The sequence below is a fragment of the Necator americanus genome, chromosome I (genome assembly GCF_031761385.1).
Source record: "Necator americanus strain Aroian chromosome I, whole genome shotgun sequence".
Taxonomy (NCBI): Eukaryota; Metazoa; Nematoda; class Chromadorea; order Rhabditida; family Ancylostomatidae; genus Necator; species Necator americanus.
The window spans coordinates 25,504,819-25,523,852 of NC_087371.1; the positions used below are offsets into that span (position 1 = coordinate 25,504,819).

Sequence of the window (19,034 nt, forward strand, 5' to 3'; positions counted from 1 at the left end):
ACATACAATGTTAATGAGAAACATGTTGGGGTAGGAAACAAGTTGTGAGCGTTTTTTTTTCCAAATTTTGAAACGAACACGTAAATAAAAGAGAACAGCGAAATCCATTACGATTTTTCAAAGAAATTCTTCTCCTTTGCGAGAAAAAAGGTTTCAGTTTTTTGATTTTATAAACTTTTGTATAAGAATTAGACATGGGCAATGCAGAGCATTTTCAACACGATCTGCTTCATTGCCTTTAATGGAAATATTAAAGTCGCCCAAGCTGCTAGTGAGATTTGTGTTGTGCATATACAGCATCAAATGAAGCATGAAAAACTTCAACAAGAGGCTTAGAAAAAACTGGAGAAAAAACCTATTCGTCATCGAAAAATGAAGGGAATTAGTTCGAAACGAGGAGGAGAACAATGACGAAGTAACTAATTTGTTGGGGCTTTTTTTTTGAAAAAAAGAAAAGTTCTCTTCCTTTTCAAGTTTTTGAATTTTCTTTCTTTCTCATGACAGTTGGTGGCCGAGCTAAGGTCCGTGTTTGAGCCCAAAATTTCCGATTTTGAGCCGAGAAGTGCAACAATAGGTGGTACTTTCAAGCATTGCTCATTCTCCACAGAGCAGAAACCTCAGCAGTCTTGCCATCCCGATTAATTGCAAAATGCAGGGGTGCCAAAAATGCTCTCCTTTACCCTCTTGACATTCCATTTTAATGTTTAGTTCAAAAGTAAAATACAAAAACAATAAAACGAAAAGATCTTACGGAGAAGAAATTCTCATTCAAATGGCACTGAAGATTTTACCAATGCTTCTAATTTCTATATTCATTTTTTGTTTAAAAAAGTCTCATTTGTATTCGTGTTCCTCAACCCAATGTTTTCATGGCATGCATCAAATGCTCTTTCAGAGCAACACGTACTGCTTTTCAAGCCAGTTTTAGTTAAACCAAGGAATAGGCCAAGAAATCCTCCAACGGAATGCTCCACTCATAACCATATTTATATGTTCGAATGAGACAACGAATCTAATCGGTTCCAAAGTACTTCATGGCAAAGCTGTACGGCACTCCCGTCGTGACATCCGAAGTGATCACTATCACACGAGGAAACTTGCTGCAGATGCTTTTCACACCTTAGAAAAAAAATAACAAGAATGAATCTTCGTGATAAATTTGGAAAAAACAATAGTAAACAGTGAAAGATATCGTCAAGTGCAATTGTGAAAGCGTTAAGATCCACCAGGTACTGAAACCGCAACAACGTAAACGGCATGCTTCATATCTATTTAGGGTTTACTTAAAGGCATCACACCACGAATCTGAGGTGGTGCAGATTTCAGGTGGAGTTTCCTTATAATGGATAGTTGATTATGTAGAGGAGGGTGATTTCGTCCATTTCTTCCTAATTGCCATTTAAAAAAACGGTCCGGAAGATTCGGCGCCGCACAAGGCTGGCGCGCTCCAGTCGAACTCCTTGTGGAAAATAGTGCGCCAGAACGCCCGAAGCCGTATCTTCCGGGCCGTTTTTACGGCAATTAGGAAGAAATGGACGGAATCACCCTCTCTCCATAATCTACTATCCCGTATACGAATACTCCACCTAAAATCTGCACCACCTCAGATTCGTGGAGTGATGCCTTTAAGCAGACAGTATAGGCACATAGAAAGTCACGAAGAACCACTAAAGGAAAGATTTATTTCGATTTAAGAAGAGGTATTCGGATCTTTGTGAGTTCATGCGTCGTTCATAATGCTTATTAACGACGCACGTTCGGAGTAAGACGTGTTGTAACATGTTTGTACAACGCGCAAACTCTACAGTAACACAAAACTCCCAAGACCTCTCTTTTTTTTCTCTTGCATAATAATATGTGGTCTTGACAAAGTCCTTTCCTATTAATTTTACAGTTTTTTGGTCCCCTGCTGTCTCTGAGATCTTAGTTCGTAGGGGTTCAATTTTTATACCATTTTTCCTGGGTAATTGTGTTGATTTGCGTTTGCGGCGACCGAAGTCGTAAAAATTCCTGCAAATCTAAGCCTGTGAGCAGATGTCATAGATTCAAAAGGAACTACTAAACTAGCGAAAACCGAGTTTTTTCTTTGGTATTACGGCTGTGAACATAGGTGCGATAGGGAGGAGAAGGCGAAGGGGGTCTAGTTCATAGGGTGCAGCTCAACTGATGAAGATCCTTTCGCCAACCGCCCAAAAATGAAGGGGACCGGAGCACGGGCTCTGACTTCGCATCTGTGGCTGTGAAAACTGAAGGTGGAAAGTGGAAACAGTCACGCACAATTACACAAAAAAGACAGAAATTCCTACGAACTAAAATTTTAGAGACACTCTAGGAGCACGGCAAACAATAAAACTAATGGAAAATAGTTCACTATTTGTGTTCAAGAACAATTCAACGACCCATCTGAGGTCAGTGAGAGAACTGAAGTTTTTGCTTCAGGGAATGCTTAAAGGGCCTCAAAAAGTGGTAGTCTGATGGGGTGAGATCTGAGTAATGTAGTGGATTTGGGGGTCGTTTCCAAAACCATGATCTCAAGTTCGCAAAAAGTGGCCGAATCGACATAATATAATGTGTATTATATATAATACACATATATAATAGCGGCAAAAGGATGAATGAGTACGTGTCATGCCAAAGAAAGCGTTCTTTGCAGCAATGTCGAGCGCTCAGCAGTAATCCTGGCAGTCACTATTTTTTTAAGTAAAAAAAGGCGACTAATAATAAAATAAACACAAATTAAGGCCGTACTTTGTGGGGTTATGAACAAAGTCGTCAAGTAGATGTTCTCCTCTTCAACTTTGGAGTCCATGAGAGCACTTATTGCTTTCAGCACTGTCGTCCCTGTGCTGAAAAGATGAACAGAATTAAGACATCCAAGTGAGTGGTACAGTTTCCCCGAATGATGGTCGAGAGAAGTCACTACGTATACGAATTAGTGTGCTCCCAGACAAGTTTGGTACTCATTCATCGACCCCGGAGGGACAAAAGCTTGGTTAGTACTAGTGCGAAACATCGATCGATAATGCAGACACAACGGACCCTCTTACTGACTGCACTACATCCGCCCCATCCTCTACAGGTAAATTTTATAAAACACTTGTACTTATAAACTCTTTTTAAAAACCTTAAGCCAAACAAAAGACAAAGTCATGTTGAGGACAGAAAACCTGAAGCAAAAAGCACTAAATAGACACTTTCGTTCAAAAACTTAGTAATAATGTACTGGCTCGTGAGGTACTGCATTTACCACTCAAACAAACGTGTTTCAGAAAGTGGCGAATTCTCCCTACTTTTGCCAACTACAGTTTTCAAAAAGGAGTTGAGAAATTTCATGGAGAAAATTCACCGGAGAAGTTCATGATGAGATGACGCACCTTACGACTGGATAGAGTAACAGAACGCGCCGATGAGACATATCTGGTATCAAACGAGCATACAATACACGCTGCTCGTCACCTGGAAAAGAATTTTGCATAAGATTTACGATAAGATGTATGAGCACTCAAAAAAATTTATAATAGCTTCTATGGTACTGAAATACCCTCGTTAAACCGTACCAATCAACATTTTGCATATGCGGATCGATCGACAACACTGCCTCAGTGCAAACTCCATCGCTTCGCCGCTGCGGCACAAACTAACACCGCAATTTCCTCGCATAAATTGAATACCTGAAGAAAACCTCAGAAGGGATTCTCTTCCAATTCCATACAAAAAACAGTAGTGTAAGTTTTGCTATCGAACATTATCTAACAGCTGTATAATGCTCAAAATTTGAAAGAGAAAAAAAAAACAACAAAATTTACCTTTGTATTGACAATGAGTGGGAGTGGTGACTGTAACCTCAGTGTACGGTAATTTATTGAGAGCTTCTTCAATGACTAGACGCATTAGGCGATCAGCGTAGAACACAAAGTCCGAATGTTCAGTATTCCTGCATAGAAGTATCTAATAAATACAGTAGGAATGTGCGGTTGAAAACATTACAAAACACCAAAGCCGTCCTACTTGGGATAGGCTGAACTGGAAGAAGCCCAGAACAAATATTCCCAATATCAAGATAGCTAGTCATTAGCATTGATACACTTCAGAAGCATACAATTCAAAAAGTGTCGGAAGTGTGCGCTGGTCTAACACATGAAAATGTACAGCAATAGGCAAACCACCTTTTCTTCTACCGATCTCTATAGCTAACTAACATAGCTGAGAAGAGGGCGCATATGAATTAACCTTGGGTAAAATTTAGTTGGTGGGAGCCCTCTGCGGCGCTGTTTTTTTTTTCTTTTTTGAAGTAAATAATTGAATCAACCGGAACCCCACGATCTAAGTGTTACTCTTAGAGGATCTATGATTTGAAAGCTAAAGTTACTAAGAGAAAAAAGTAAGGGCGTCGAGAAATAAGAGCGCCACCGAGTGCCCACCTCCCCTCAACTACATCTTCTCCGTAATCTTTTTTCACTACAGTTGAGAAGATTGAAGACAACACCAAAAATGTGAAAATTCAAAAACGAGGATTGTGTTAAAACGGCAGTACTCTATAACGATTTTTACTTACTAGATTATCATCAGGTTTTACCCTTAAAGCATAGCATGGCATTTCAAAGTGTTTCACATGTAGAAGAAGAAGAGGTCAATAGCGTAACTACTCTCGTTGATAGATAAAGGTTAAGGGGAACTTCAAAAAGAAAACTTACGACTAGCGCTTCAAAAACGCACTTATCCTTAAGAATCGTCTGCAGCTCAAGTATTTGATCGCTTTCGCTAAGCAACGTTAGGGTCCCAATCTCTTTGAAATGCTCAATTTCTTCATCTTTTTCCTTCTCCACGATTCCATTCATTCTGCAATACAAAATATGTTTAAGAAGCTTACCTCATTCAGAAGACCAACGAAGGGGATTGGAAGGAAATCAAAGCGTGAGTAACATGTCCAAACAGAAAAATACGACAAAGAATATATAAATGGATATAACAAACAAAAACCGATTGGAAGAAAGTTTCAAAATTCAGCGAGGTTTGCGCAGTTGCAGAGTAATTGCCTCATTTTACGCCTTTTCTCGGAAGAGCTGGTTTGATTAGAAACGAAGGAAAGCCATTAGAAGTGAATTGTCGGGAAACCGCTTTTAAAAAAGTTAAAAGAGGGAATTGGGATCGCACACAGTCGAGTCAAATGTGCAGTTTTGCGTGGCTCATAGTGCAATTCGCATCCTTTTGGAATCGCGATGTGATTCTCGCTTCTTCCAATCGCGCAGTCTTCGGATCTTCGAGGATTCAAATACTTAAGTTCCATTCGCTTTTATGAAGAACAGGAAATAATCAACAGAAAATTTTATCTTATTTCATCGGTACCACATGTGCGTAGTTGTCGCCGAATGCGTTTCACCAGCTCCGTGCAATCCGGAGGTAGGCACTGGCGCCCCGCCTCCTACGCATCTGCAGATCAACAGCGATTCAAGGTAATGGGCAGGCCTCTTCTGCATGCGCAATTGTTCGTCTCTTCCGTTCGCTAAGCGTCACAACAGTTGAACGCGCTCGGCGGCGACTTCGTGATGCTGAGGTATGGCCGGGTCAAAAGGACATGTAGCGCGGTGCAATTGTGTATTCGTCTGCGCTCCAAGCGAGGCGGTCGAGACAGGAGAATTGATAGCGTGTTGATCCACTAAGATAAAGAGGGAGTGAATATTATCAAGATACTATTCTGAAGCAATATGTTTCACTCACTAGAGGGATGACAACCAGTTTGTGCAGGGAAGGCGGTTCGGAGTCGGCTCCAATAAATAGAGTCCTTTTGACCGTTCGGGTAGGATACGACGTTCTCCCAAAAAGGAAAAAAATGAACGTAGCTGTAACGTTTGAATTATATGCATGTTACAGTAATAAGGAGTCATATGACTCTGGAGAAACGCCTGCTGCGGTGGTGCCAGGAAGGACTGGGCTGCAGGAAATATCTGGGCTACAGAAACGGAAAAGGATTAGGATGGCGATCTAGTTATAACGCGCGTACGGTTGCGGAATTGGCCATTGAAGATGTGATGATGCATGCCTGGAGGATTAAGTACGACGATATCGGACCGACCGGGGCGAGACGACGTAACTCAATTAATGCCGCACAGGGAACTGGAGAAGAAGTGTTTTCAGAAACATGCGACAGTAGAGGATTTGGTGGTGTTGATGCGTTCTGCAACACGAATACGGCAGAGAACATTGACCCTTTCAGAGAATCATCCCCTCGCAAATGCTGTCAAAATGCATCTATTCCGGAGAACTTTCATCGTTCTCGAAGCCACTTCTATGCATTCACAGTCGGCGTAAGTAGAGTTGAGGTGATACATCACGACGTAGGTGAAGGCGTCTCCAGAGAGCGTCACAAGCTCCCCAGAGCTGTTTTCTTCTAGTTTTTCATCGTCTATTTTTCCGTTTAATATTGTATGAATGGTACCCTTTTTAACAATGTCCTTTTCTGTAAGTACCACCGTTTATTTTGGTCCAAGGGTACCTCTAAGATCCTAGTTGATAGAGATTTCGTTTCCACTCTATTTCCTAGTAGTGGTGTATAATAAGCTCTTTTTTACAGAATGTAGAGAAATACCCAAACCACTCTCAAGAGAACTCTAACGAAATCGCGTGGGTAGAAATCTGGTTCTTACAGCTGGCTCAGAAAGATCTGAAGCTCGGTGCAGTTGCATAGGCGGCTCTGCTCGAAGCGGAGCAGTGGAGCTGCGATTGTGATTGGGACGGTCATTAGCCTTACTTGGATTGATCCTAGTGATGGAAGTGATGATTGGCCCTAGCGATGGTACCGTATCAAATCCAACCGTTGCGTTCCACCGCGCCGCTTCGATCGCAGCCACCTATGCAACCGCACTGGGTTTCAGGTTGTTTTGCCCCGACTATACGCAAAATACAAACTGCTTACATACAGACAAAATTAGATTTTTGAGGAGATGCCTCGGCATCAGAAGAAAGTATTAAATTAGCGAAGCAAAGGGTTTTCTCAGCATTATGACTGCTAGAGATTCTAATTGTGCACAGTTACAAAGGGAATGGGAATGAAAGTTCCTGAAGATCCTAATTAAATTTTCAATTAATTAAAACTTAAAAGGCGACCTGGCGGAAATGGGTAGCTAGTAGAAAACATCACGTAATCCCCAACAGAAACTGTTACGAAAGTAAAACTATGAAAAAAGAAGAAGAAAAATGTCCGAAGAGTTTGGAGGTTGACCTGTGGAATGGGGCTATTGCTCGCTTTCACCGAAAACGTGATGCGTTACTCCGATATAAGATGTCTCATGGCGATTCCATCAAAAGAAAAGAAACAAAAAGAAAGCAGGGACTACTTGGAGCTAAAGACAAGGAAACCAAGCAACTAAAGGAGAGTGATGAAAGTGCGACTGTGTACGTCAGCTAAAATAAGAGCATCTGTGAAATCTAGGCGAGAAATCTTTTTCTACGAAGGAATGCAAATAAATTGATTTCGTTTCGTTGCTGTCGTTCTGCATTTCTCGCGCTTCTTCAGTCCTCCGCGTATACTCTATGTCTTCACAATTTACTGTCCAAATTATTCCTGCAAACATTAAAAAAACACAGACTATTATTACATTGTTGTAGAATGTTCGTACTAGAACCATGACAACTGCTCTTGAATCGAAAAATTTTTTTGTTTTTTTTTTTTTTTGAAGGTTGTTTTCCCCCCCCCCCCTTTTTGGGAGGATAATAAAAAAATTTTCCCCCCGGGGGGGGGGGTTTTATTTTTAATTATTTAATAAAAAAAAATTTGTGGTTAAAAAAAAATTTAATAATTAATGGTTTTATAAAAAAAAAAAAAACCCCCCCTTTTTTTTTTTTGGGGGGTTTTGGGCCTCATGTCTGTGCCTTCCTAGTGGTGTTATCAAACTTTTTCGTCGTTTTCCGGCCATGTGTTCATTAATCCTCACTCCAAGATTCCTACCGGTCTCCCCAACGTAAGTTGCATTGCATATCAAGCACTCAATCTCATATATTACCCCCATTTTTGCGCAGTCGCCTGTTTTTCCGTAAGGACAAATAACACATCTTTCACAGATGCAGTATCTATCATATAGTCTGTTTCTGACAAGCTGGCTTTTGATGTTTGCATTTGGGATATTTACCAAGATCACGTCATTTTGTAATTGTGCTTGGATAATGCTGCGCTGAACAGCGGCACTGACACTGTCAGAGATAAAAGGAAGACAAAGAGAAATTTTGTTTTCGCGCGGAATATTGCTATTTACAGTGCGGGTTCTTCGGTAATGCGGACGTACTGTATGGCCATTGGCACATGCGATTTTCAAGGCTAGTCTTCGTGATTCGTGTCGTTCTTGGTTGCCAGTGCATACTTCACTAGCGGTTTTGAACATATTACGAATCACTGCGCGTTTTACTGCAGTCGGATGTGCAGATTTGGCGTGCAATATGATGTTCTTGCAACTTTCTTTGCGATACCACTTTACTCTAATAATGCCGTTTGAAGTACTTATTTGTGTGTTGAGGTACGGAAGCCATCCTTCTTTTGGGGTTTCTCGTGTGAGTCTTATATATTGCGATTGTTGGTTGAGTATTCGGAAACACTCGTCCACTTCGGACTGTGTTGATGTTATGATGCAACAGTCGTCAATATATCTGCAATACATTATTGGTCTACGCGAAAGTACTGGTTCTTCGATTCTGCTCATGAAGCAGATCGCCAGTACTGGTGCTAATCGTTGACCCATTGCTAGCCCTCTCAGTTGCGCGAAATAATTTCCTGACCACCTGAAGATATTACAATTCAGACATTCCTTGATAAGCGTTATTATGCGAGATTTACTTAGTCCATATGTTTCCAAGTTGGTACCATATAAATCTATCATCTCAGAGAGAGCTTGCAGCGCCTCATTGTTTTTTACATTCGTGTAGAGTGAGGTTACATCAAAAGACTCTATTACGCAGTTGTCCTCAACTCTCGCATTGCGTAATCGCTCAAGGAAATGGTGCGTGTTCGACAAATGAGATGGTATTTTAGGCAAAATTTGACTCACGATTTTATTAAGGAACCACGAAATGCGATCCGTTGGTCCTCCCACACAACTTATTATTGGTCGGATTTTGAATGTGGCCGCTGATGTTGAGTTGACCTCATCGGGTTTCAGCTTATGCGTTTTGATGAGGCTGTAGAACACAGGGCAGGTCGGTTTGTCAAGCTTTAGGCGGCTAACAAATCGTTCGTCAAGGCCAGCAGATTTTCCCATAGTCATCCAAACATGATTGAAACGTTTGCACTGCACAAGGAATTCTTTCTCTGTTACGCGGCGATAGATCGTTTCATCTTGCAAGTGAAGATTTGTTATTTCCCGATCAAGAGCCTGTGACATGACTACGAATTCCCCACCCTTATCGCTTACTGAAAGGCATATGTCCCCTCTTGTAGTCATTTCGCGGATTTCCTTCAAACCCTGCCATTGCTCGCGCGTAAGATTGTTAAGGGGGAGTCGTCTACCTATCTACCCGTACCTCAACACACAAATAAGTACTTCAAACGGCATTATTAGAGTAAAGTGGTATCGCAAAGAAAGTTGCAAGAACATCATATTGCACGCCAAATCTGCACATCCGACTGCAGTAAAACGCGCAGTGATTCGTAATATGTTCAAAACCGCTAGTGAAGTATGCACTGGCAACCAAGAACGACACGAATCACGAAGACTAGCCTTGAAAATCGCATGTGCCAATGGCCATACAGTACGTCCGCATTACCGAAGAACCCGCACTGTAAATAGCAATATTCCGCGCGAAAACAAAATTTCTCTTTGTCTTCCTTTTATCTCTGACAGTGTCAGTGCCGCTGTTCAGCGCAGCATTATCCAAGCACAATTACAAAATGACGTGATCTTGGTAAATATCCCAAATGCAAACATCAAAAGCCAGCTTGTCAGAAACAGACTATATGATAGATACTGCATCTGTGAAAGATGTGTTATTTGTCCTTACGGAAAAACAGGCGACTGCGCAAAAATGGGGGTAATATATGAGATTGAGTGCTTGATATGCAATGCAACTTACGTTGGGGAGACCGGTAGGAATCTTGGAGTGAGGATTAATGAACACATGGCCGGAAAACGACGAAAAAGTTTGATAACACCACTAGGAAGGCACAGACATGAGGCCCACAACGGGAACGATTACGATGTGAAATGCGTTATACTGGCTCACGAAACAGAAATATCGGCAAGGAAGACGTTGGAGGCGTTTTTTATTCTTAAAAGAAACCCTTCAATGAATAATAGGAATGAATGCTTGTCCATAACGAAGACTATTATTACATTGTTGTAGAATGTTCGTACTAGAACCATGACAACTGCTCTTGAATCGAAAAAAATGGATTCTGCTTTCCATTACATATTCCAGCAGTGACAAAACAGTTTATCTGCCTTTTATCTATTAAAAGTTGTCAATCTCTTATAGGTTTGGGAGCTACACACTTCTAAAACTATATTTGACTGCCACAGAGTGTTCTCGCTCTGAATTTCGCATATGTGTATGTGTTTGTTAAATGAGCAAGCAGTCAGAACTGAACCAAACGGCGGTGGTCATCTTGACACCTATTGTTGTTCGAATTTATAGAGTGGGCGCAGGAATTTCTCATTGTGTTGCAGTTCTGTGTGATGGTCGCGCAGTGGCCTTTCCTGTTGTGAGGAATAAGAAGAAAAAACTTCCCTTTAAAGAGTTTTGTGGAGAAGCCAGACTATCGGGTCAGCTGTCCGACCCACTTTGTTTTACTTTTCTCGGAAAATGCGGAAAGGTCTTTAACCTTCAATCGCTAACGTAGAATAGAGCTTCGAATCCCGTCATTCACTTTTGTGAAGCGGAATACTCCTAGCATCACTCTTTCGATTGTGCGTTCAATGACGCTTACAACATTTTCTTCCTGCTTGCAAAGTGTTCGGGTTTATGAAGTGTAGGTCAATGCAGGAAGTCTATTGTGTTAAAGAAGTGAGCGCAGAGCCAGGTGATCCTGGTCTTCTTCACTTCATCCTCGATGCTCTAATACAATCCCCAAGCCGGTCATTTCCTGCTGCCCATTTCGTGAGTTAAGTCGTTCTTTATTTTCATCTACCAACCTAGATGCGTATAGATGGTGCATTCAGATATGTTCGCTTCACTTAGCATGAACGAGGCATCTGAGACTAATCCGTTTCTCATGAACATCGACTTTAGAAGATAGAACTAGAGACCGACTTTAGCAATTGCTTCGAAGAACTTGCCGTTTTCATTCCGCTCGGCTAGTTCTAGATGACCTTTATGCACTGGATAAGGACGCTTTGATTGTCTAAGGCTTCCATTACCGCTTCAGTCTCAACAGTCTCGCTTCAGTCTCTCTCTCTGATTCGAAGGGTTTTTTTTTAAGATGACGAAGATGGGACACACCGGCATCTTGCACTCTCGCGATACTCCGATGAATCTTACGACGTTGAATGTGGTCGATTGTGCTGATCCCTGTTCGAAATCTTGCTTACCGCACAGAATTTTCATCTAACACTTCCATCTTGGTAAGGATCACTGTTGCAAAGAGCTCATAGATGGCAGATAGTAAGCAGATTGAGCGGTAGTTGCCGATGTCATGCGGATCTCCTTTTTTGTACAAGAAGACGAACTTGCTGGTCGAACCTTACATTCCGACAGGTAACGTGTAAAGAGCCTCGCCAGAGTGTTGGCAAAGACTCTTCAAGTGTTCAGATATTATCTCGTCGCGACTAAATGCCGGAATAGTATATATATATATATATATATATATATATATAATACATATAGAATATATATAGAATGTACTAGTCGGGAGTTGACTAAAAAACTTAATTTTTAACATATTATCATTGTCTTTACGGGATGGGAGACTACGGAGAGGGGGGTGATTCCGTCCATTTTTCTTAATTGCCGTAAAAAACGGCCCGGAAGGTACGGCTTCATTCGTTTGGCGCACCATTTTGTACAAGAGGTTCGATTGGAGCGCGCCAGTCTTGTGCGGCGCCGCATCTTCCGGGCCGTTTTTTACGGCACTTAGGAAGAAGTGGACGGAATCACCCCCTCTCCATAGTCTCCCATCCCGTATACGAATACTCCACCTGAAATCTACCCCACCTCAGATTCGTGGGGTGATGCCTTTAAGGAGGGCTTTTTCGGGTTTCCCCAACTACGCGCTTGACCCTGATGATAACCGCTTAGTTCACACTCATCTAAACATTAGAAACACATTCAATTCTATTGATGGAACTGTTATTGGTCAAATGGAATTAACAAAAAAAAATTACTATTCGAGTTAATAAGTACAGAAATGTATTGATTCTCATAACAGCGCCTAGCAAATTTGCAGTATGCACTACCTTACTAAACATTGGGTGAATAAAGGGTAGGTTCTGGTGAAAGTACATATACATTAACGTGGTCTTAGCTAAGCACGTCTAGGATCGTGGCTCTACTTACACAGACAGGGTTTTCACAGACTAAACAAGTCCTAACTTCTTTACAAACTAGATAGCAAATAATGTAAACAAACAATTGAGCAGACAAAAACAATTGAGCAGAAAACAAATAAAATACGTAAAATGTATAGTTTAGTTAGGCGCAAATAAATTCCTTTCTTCGCGAATAGAAAGAGGAAACCAAGTACCGGGAAATCAAATCTACAAACATATCGATGTCGCTGTAGTGCTACAGCTTTTTCGAAAGTTATGAGAAGGATCGTGCAGGAAGCATACAAAATGTTTGTCTCCAGAGATTTGACGCCATTCCTAAAGCAAAAGCACACTTGAAAATTCTCTTTTCTTGCCATAACTAGTTACACTACCAAATGATAATTGGTTCGAAACAGTGCTAACTAGTCTTACTTGTTTAAATAGATAGTTCTGTTGTTCAGAGTTTGAGTTTTTCTCCAGTTGTGCTTGAGGTATGCACCTTCCGTTGTGAGATGTTGGCGTAGAAAAACAATCTGAATTAGGACGAACAATGTGATATCCTGAATATCTTGAAGCACAAGGTACTGTAAGTATTAGGATGCTGCTCCGCTCCAAATCTTGACGGGTATACTACGCGGCGTAACAAGAAGTTGACTCATAGCGCTACATGCCGTAAGATATAACTAAACGTACCATTTTCGTGTGTAGAACAAGAAAGTGAAACGGGTTTACGACAATAGCTTATACTCTTTTTTTAATACGTACAGTCGGGTCAAAACGAAATGAAGAACGGTGCAGTTGCGCAAGAGGTTGCGCTTGAAGCGGTATTGTGGAGCTTAGCGGATGGGGTCGAGTGGGGACCCCTGCTACCACTGTTCATTACTGCAGTTCATGGCGATCCCACCTCTATTTCGACCACTAATTCCATCGCGCCGCCTCGAGCGCAACCGCTTACGCAGCTGTACAGTGTGATTGATGTCGTTTTGACTCTAATTCAACTATTCCGTCTTATTTATTCGGTGAAACCTTACATGTAATAGAGTAGTCGATTGCACTCGCGGTGGGACCATCGACAACTGCTATTTGGCTGCGAAGGCATCACATCATTTCAAGCGCAATCGCGTACGTCATTACGCCATAAATGAAGCCCTTTTTAACCCAAGAGTGCATGCACATTTAAAGCATGGATTCGCGTTGTTTAACGTCTTCTATAACGTCTTCTATAACGTTTCGTTGTAGAAGACGTTAACTCGGTTCTTATTGAAATATACCCACACTGAGAAAAACCGTTTGAGAGTCGTTCTGAGCAAATAAATTCCGTTAACATCTATGCTCCTAACGTCAGCGTTTACGTGTGAAATGTACCGCATCCTCCAGTACGTAGGTAGGCTCAGCCAGTACGATCCAGGTCACTCCTTCGGTGCACGGTGGTGTGGTGAGCGATCCTGAAAAGATCTTAAATAGCGTGCAATAAATACAATTACGTGTTACATTACTAGTTACTAATAAAAAATAAAATTAGCAAGGTTATTTCTTCTAAAATATCTTTAGTTTTTCAAATTAGAAAAATCTGAGTACCCTCATAGCGGAAAAATGTCATTGTGTCGTTTGGAAGGAGCTCGGCTGGACTGTATACAAACTGGGCTGTGTCACCTACAAGGAGAAAACTACTCAATTATCTAAATTTTCAGTGTGATGCATGGCACAACTATTATTATACATATACTTGTTGGATGGTCAACCTTTGGGTAATGGTAAAATGAGCGAAGTCATACTTCAATAAAAATGAAGAACAACAACGAAAAACAAACATGGAACAGCTTTGAATCTACGCTTCTATTATTGCAGAGATAACACAGGTTTCTAGTGGATTCTTGTCTTTTGTGATAAGAAATAACCGATTCCATCTTTCAGGCTGAAATCTTTCTAAAATGTAGTTGCTTGATTCCGTCCATTTCTTCCTAATTGCCGTAAAAAACGGTCCGGAAGATACGGCTTTGAGCGTTCCGGCGCATTCGCTATTTGGCATCGTAAATTAACGAGTTCGGTGGGAGCGATCGCCACTTCTCCCATTCCCGTACACGCGCCTCATCTTCGGGGGTGCCGCTTTTAAATCAATTAGCGAGGCCCAAATGGACGGAAACATTCTTAAAACTCTCCAAAGGATCTACGACCCTGTTAATTGCGGATACTCCACCTGAAATCAGTACCACCTCAGATTCGTGGGGTGATGCCCTTAAATCAATCCAGGCCCTAATGCCTGAACATTAGTCTTAGAGGATCTACGACATGTTAACTAAAGTTAATATGAGAAAAAGTAAGCCAGAGCTTCGAGAAATAAGGACGCCACTGAGTGCCGCCCCCCTCCCCCCCTCTCCCAATCAACTACATTTTCCCCCGAAATCTGTCGGTAATGCAAATTGATTCTCTCTTGCACGTTGTGAATTCACCTCAGCACATTCGTTGATGACAAAATGAGTGCGGAGAGGCTGTCCTGCGTCTTGTGAAAGTCTTAATTAAGTCTCGCCGTACCGTCTTGAAAATGGCATAGTTCAGTCGAAACGACCCGAACTCTGGAGCAACTGTATCAGTAGATGCGATCGAGGAGGGCGAATTGGTGACTTCACTCGGGCAGGAGAGCTAGCGATGGTCCCACCTCAGTTGACCCCTTCGAGTGCAACCTCTAACGCGACTTAACCAAGATTAAGGTCGTTTTGAATCTCATTGTACTTCTCACGCATTTCGCCACAAAAAGACGTGTGTTCTGAAGGATTAACCAATCGAAAAATTTGAGAGTGGTTGGTCACTGGCATGAAAGGAGCTAAACGCAGACCGGAAAAGAATTCATGCTTGCTCCGAGACGTAGACGTGATTGCGGAAACGGATCCACTGTTTCTAATATGTCGTGAGGGCTCATGGCATCGAAAACATCCACTCGACCGAACGCACCCAATCAAGAATTTGGAAGCTGCCAAGGAGGGAGGTTCAAGATCCTTTTGGTTTTGAAAATAACAGAACAATGGAGCAGAGTCTCTAGATTCCGGAGGAGCACTAATACGGCTGTGAAAGGAATAGCGCGGTTGCAGAAGTCATCTCGTATGTTGGAACGGAAGGAGACTAGCGTGATAATAATGCATGCAGCGCACGTATGTTTAGAAGTAGCCTTCAGAAAACTACTATTGATGATCTGATAGTGATAGTCAAAGAAGATCAAGTACGACGTGATCGGACTAACAGAGAAGATAACGTCATCCACTGAACGCTGTCTATAACATTAAAGAGCAATTGATCTTTTTGTAGAAGACAGGAACATTCGACAGTGGGACGCGAAAGACCCTAGAGGAACGAGATGAACAAATGGTGTTCTCGTCGACTGTGGTAATGACAATAAATTGCGAATTTTTGCGTACAACTGGCGGGAAAAAACTGAAAATTAGCTCTTGCAATCTTTCTTGCTTATTCTCCAACAGACATAAAGACGAAGTTTTCTGTGTGGACTTGAAGAGATTTTACAGAGAATCTTTTGCAAAGCAGGGGCGATTTCATCCCCAAAATTAGCCCGGGAAGAACGCCTGAAGAACTTCTAGACCGAAAAGCACAAGAAAAGCAGTGGGAAAGACTTTCCTAGTTTATCATGGCGGTAGTATAGAGATAGATCTGTATCCCAGTGATGTCGCATGTTACATCACGATCTCTATGATCAATTGAACTCGTTGCAAAAAGATCATCTGAGTTAGTTGTGAGATAGCCGAGGCTATGTTGCTCTTTCGAGACACTTTACACTTCATTGTCCGCTATATAAGCCGGTGTCTTTATCATAAACTCAGTTTTCCAGGTTTTCTTTGTTTTCATTTATTTCTCTTATGGTTTTTATGTCTGTCATTTTTTGTTGCTTCCTATCGGTTTAATTACCCAAGTTTGAGGTACGGGCAATAAATCGTCTACAGGTAGAACTGTCAATGAAACTAACGATTTCAAAGGCCTACTCTGAGAAGTTCTATGTGGGATCGGACCGCCGTTTCCTTCGAGGAATTTTCTTTTTGCAAGGAAAGTAGAAAACGCCGCAAAAATCAAGGATCGAAGGAGCTAAAAAAGACCAGAACTAACACTTAGAAGGACCTATTCGCTCCGCTGTCCGACTTTGATGGATGGAGAAGTTCACAGCTAGTACATATGCTTTCTTAGGGTAATTGTTTCATCTTCGCTTTCGGCACAGCTGTTGGCTAGTAAGTGATTACAGGTGTAGCGCAGCCCTTAATCCTTCCGAGGTCGATGAATTGGTACCAGACTTGTCTGTGGGGGAAGAAACACTGACCTGACACATAGGATAGCCCCCGAAAGTCATTGCATAGGCTAGGCACGCGTCCATAAACCTCAGGTCATTCTGAATTGAAGGACAAGTAGGCGCATCCCCATAGGGATTTACCAACGTCAAATACTTTATATTTCATCCTTATCTACATTCAGCTTCCGGCACAAAAAATTAGAAAGATTTATTGTATGAAGCTGGTCAATCCGCTTAGGATGCGCTAACACGTTCACTTTAATCCAGAGTCATTTGAAGTTGTGAACGCATGTTTAGATTGTAGTGCACAATGATCTGTGGGGCAGTGTCATTGTTTTTATCTTCTTTTCAGGCGTTTCAACGATAACCGTTGGACCAGATTAAGAGACTAGGTTCTACGCGATATTATATACTCTACGGGAAGACCGCAAATAAAATGGTGTACTTCTTTACAAAGTCCTTTAAGAAGAAATGGCGTTGGTAACCGATGCGAAAAAAAAAACCTTCTGCGCAACTAATGCAAGGGATCTACACATTTATTTATTTGTAAAATAAAAAGACTTAGCTTAGAAGAGAGGAAAATTATAATCAAAACTAGCTCACCTGAAGAGTTTGTTGTTAAAAATGCGTCTTTGAGATTTGCTAGAACGTCTCTATCTGTGGCCACTTGTATCATTACGGAAACCCAAAAATAAAAAAAAGAAAATTAGCAAAATATAACAATAACAATAATTCACAACGTTATAGAGCCATATTTGAAATATATTAGAGGGTAGATGTTGGGGATTAAGATTACCAAGCAATGAAACAATCAGAAACATCCCTAGTCGGCGGTGCCGTTGTTGCTCTAATGACCGCGGCAACTCGTGCACCTTCTCTAGCAAACGCTTCCACCTCCCACCTCAATTGAAACTACAACGTGCCCAATTCAGGGAAAGTTGAGTAGATGGAATCATTTTTAAGATACCGATTCCTATATTTGACTGAAAAGCGTTGACAATTTGCGATGCGTACTGTGCATTGGGTCAAAACGATTTGAACTGCCATGCAACTACGTAAGTGGTTGCATTCGCGATGGAATATCCACTTTGATTCTACATCTACAGAGTTCAGACCCTCAAATTCTCTTCCACTCAGAATACATCCGTATCTTATTACAGAGGAAAAAGCTTATCGCTGTGAGACTAAATGACAAATGGCCAGAGGTGACAGTAAATCAACGAAAAGATTAGTGTGCCCTATTATCCAATCATAATATATCAAAATAATTCACACTAAATTGCAGCTTGCATAAACCCAAGTAACTCCTGAAGAGCTTTGCAAACGAAAGATTAGAATTCTCAAATGTCTACTCGACTGCGTTCTAATGAGTAACATTCTTCAATCTTGCGTTCGAGTGTCCTCATGCAGCTATCTTGGACGTAGAGTTCGACCCTGACCACCACTCAGTTCTTTCCATTTTTAAAATATGATTGCAAAGAAGTAGACGATCTGCTCCTCAACCAAAGATCAATATGGAGGGTCCTACGACAAATATTGCAGAACGAAGTTGTTCCAGCATGTAACCACTCATAAAGGAGCACAGATTAGGGGAAGCTTTACGAAGCTATGTATACACTTTGGAAGATTCTCCCAAAAATTATACACGTAACTCTTTAAGGAAAACGTACTTTGTTCTAAAGTCAGTAAAATTTGGCTTTAAATCTGCGGAGAGAAATTTTTCGATTCCGTCGCATGATTTGTAATGTTTATGTTATCATATTTTCCTCTCCTTGTCGGATCACATGGCAAGGAGGCGTCCCACTCGTGGCAAGAGTTGCTTTTTATGTGCGCTGATAAAGCGGCGATTTCTGTGTTTTTTTTCTGATAAAACTTCATCCCCTGAACCACTCGTCGTTTCACTGGGTTTGAAACGCTATTATCGTGAGCCACCTTAACTACCCCACAAATAAGACGAAGGTTGCACAGCTTTACAAGTCGTCTGCAGCAAGATAGCATAAACAAGAGGAAGAACTGTTTACTAGCTATCAAAACTGCTATTGGAGTCATTGCTGAGTAAACTAACACTAGCAGCTAAATGAGATCACCTCTACGCTGTATTGAAGTGCTGGCACCATCAACGCTTGGACGTATCAGTTGCTAGACTTGAGCACGTTCAATACTTTACATGCGTGATTATAAAGGACCCAGTCGGAGATTCTGACCTGCGTCCAAAAGATGAAAAATGGAAGTATGTGGAGATGATGGAATTGGAGCAGAAATTGTTAAAATCTCTTACTCCTCGCTACCGAGAAATCTCGTTG

At 41.4% G+C, this 19,034-nt stretch overlaps 4 protein-coding genes across 5 annotated transcripts; 1 reads left to right on the forward strand and 3 right to left on the reverse strand.

Annotated features, from left to right (window-relative positions):
- Window positions 1-1,012: 1,012 nt before the first annotated feature.
- On the reverse strand, window positions 1,013-4,838 carry RB195_006845 (uncharacterized protein; the record flags this gene model as incomplete). Its single annotated transcript, XM_013443510.2, has 6 exons — window positions 1,013-1,119; window positions 2,749-2,846; window positions 3,375-3,456; window positions 3,558-3,671; window positions 3,807-3,934; window positions 4,717-4,838. 6 exons carry the CDS (start codon window positions 4,836-4,838, stop codon window positions 1,013-1,015), a joined length of 651 nt encoding a protein of 216 aa, XP_013298964.2.
- A 672-nt stretch (window positions 4,839-5,510) lies between these two features.
- On the reverse strand, window positions 5,511-9,428 carry RB195_006846 (uncharacterized protein; the record flags this gene model as incomplete). The annotated part of the gene is made up of 2 exons (XM_064180160.1): window positions 5,511-5,656; window positions 7,946-9,428. The coding sequence occupies 2 exons, from the start codon at window positions 9,426-9,428 to the stop codon at window positions 5,511-5,513; spliced, it is 1,629 nt and encodes a 542-aa protein (XP_064037054.1).
- On the forward strand, window positions 5,886-6,392 carry RB195_006847 (uncharacterized protein; the record flags this gene model as incomplete). Its single annotated transcript, XM_064180161.1, has 1 exon — window positions 5,886-6,392. One exon carries the CDS (start codon window positions 5,886-5,888, stop codon window positions 6,390-6,392), a length of 507 nt encoding a protein of 168 aa, XP_064037055.1.
- RB195_006848 (uncharacterized protein) lies at window positions 8,656-17,407 on the reverse strand (the record flags this gene model as incomplete). 2 transcript variants are annotated; one of them, XM_064180163.1, is made up of 7 exons in its annotated part: window positions 8,656-8,769; window positions 9,036-9,359; window positions 12,662-12,782; window positions 12,879-12,979; window positions 13,812-13,891; window positions 14,025-14,099; window positions 17,335-17,407. In XM_064180163.1, 7 exons carry the CDS (start codon window positions 17,405-17,407, stop codon window positions 8,656-8,658), a joined length of 888 nt encoding a protein of 295 aa, XP_064037056.1. The 2 variants fall into 2 exon arrangements, with proteins under 2 accessions (XP_064037056.1, XP_064037057.1); XM_064180162.1 differs by lacking the exons at window positions 8,656-8,769; window positions 9,036-9,359 and having other exon boundaries at window positions 12,515-12,782.
- Window positions 17,408-19,034: the final 1,627 nt, after the last annotated feature.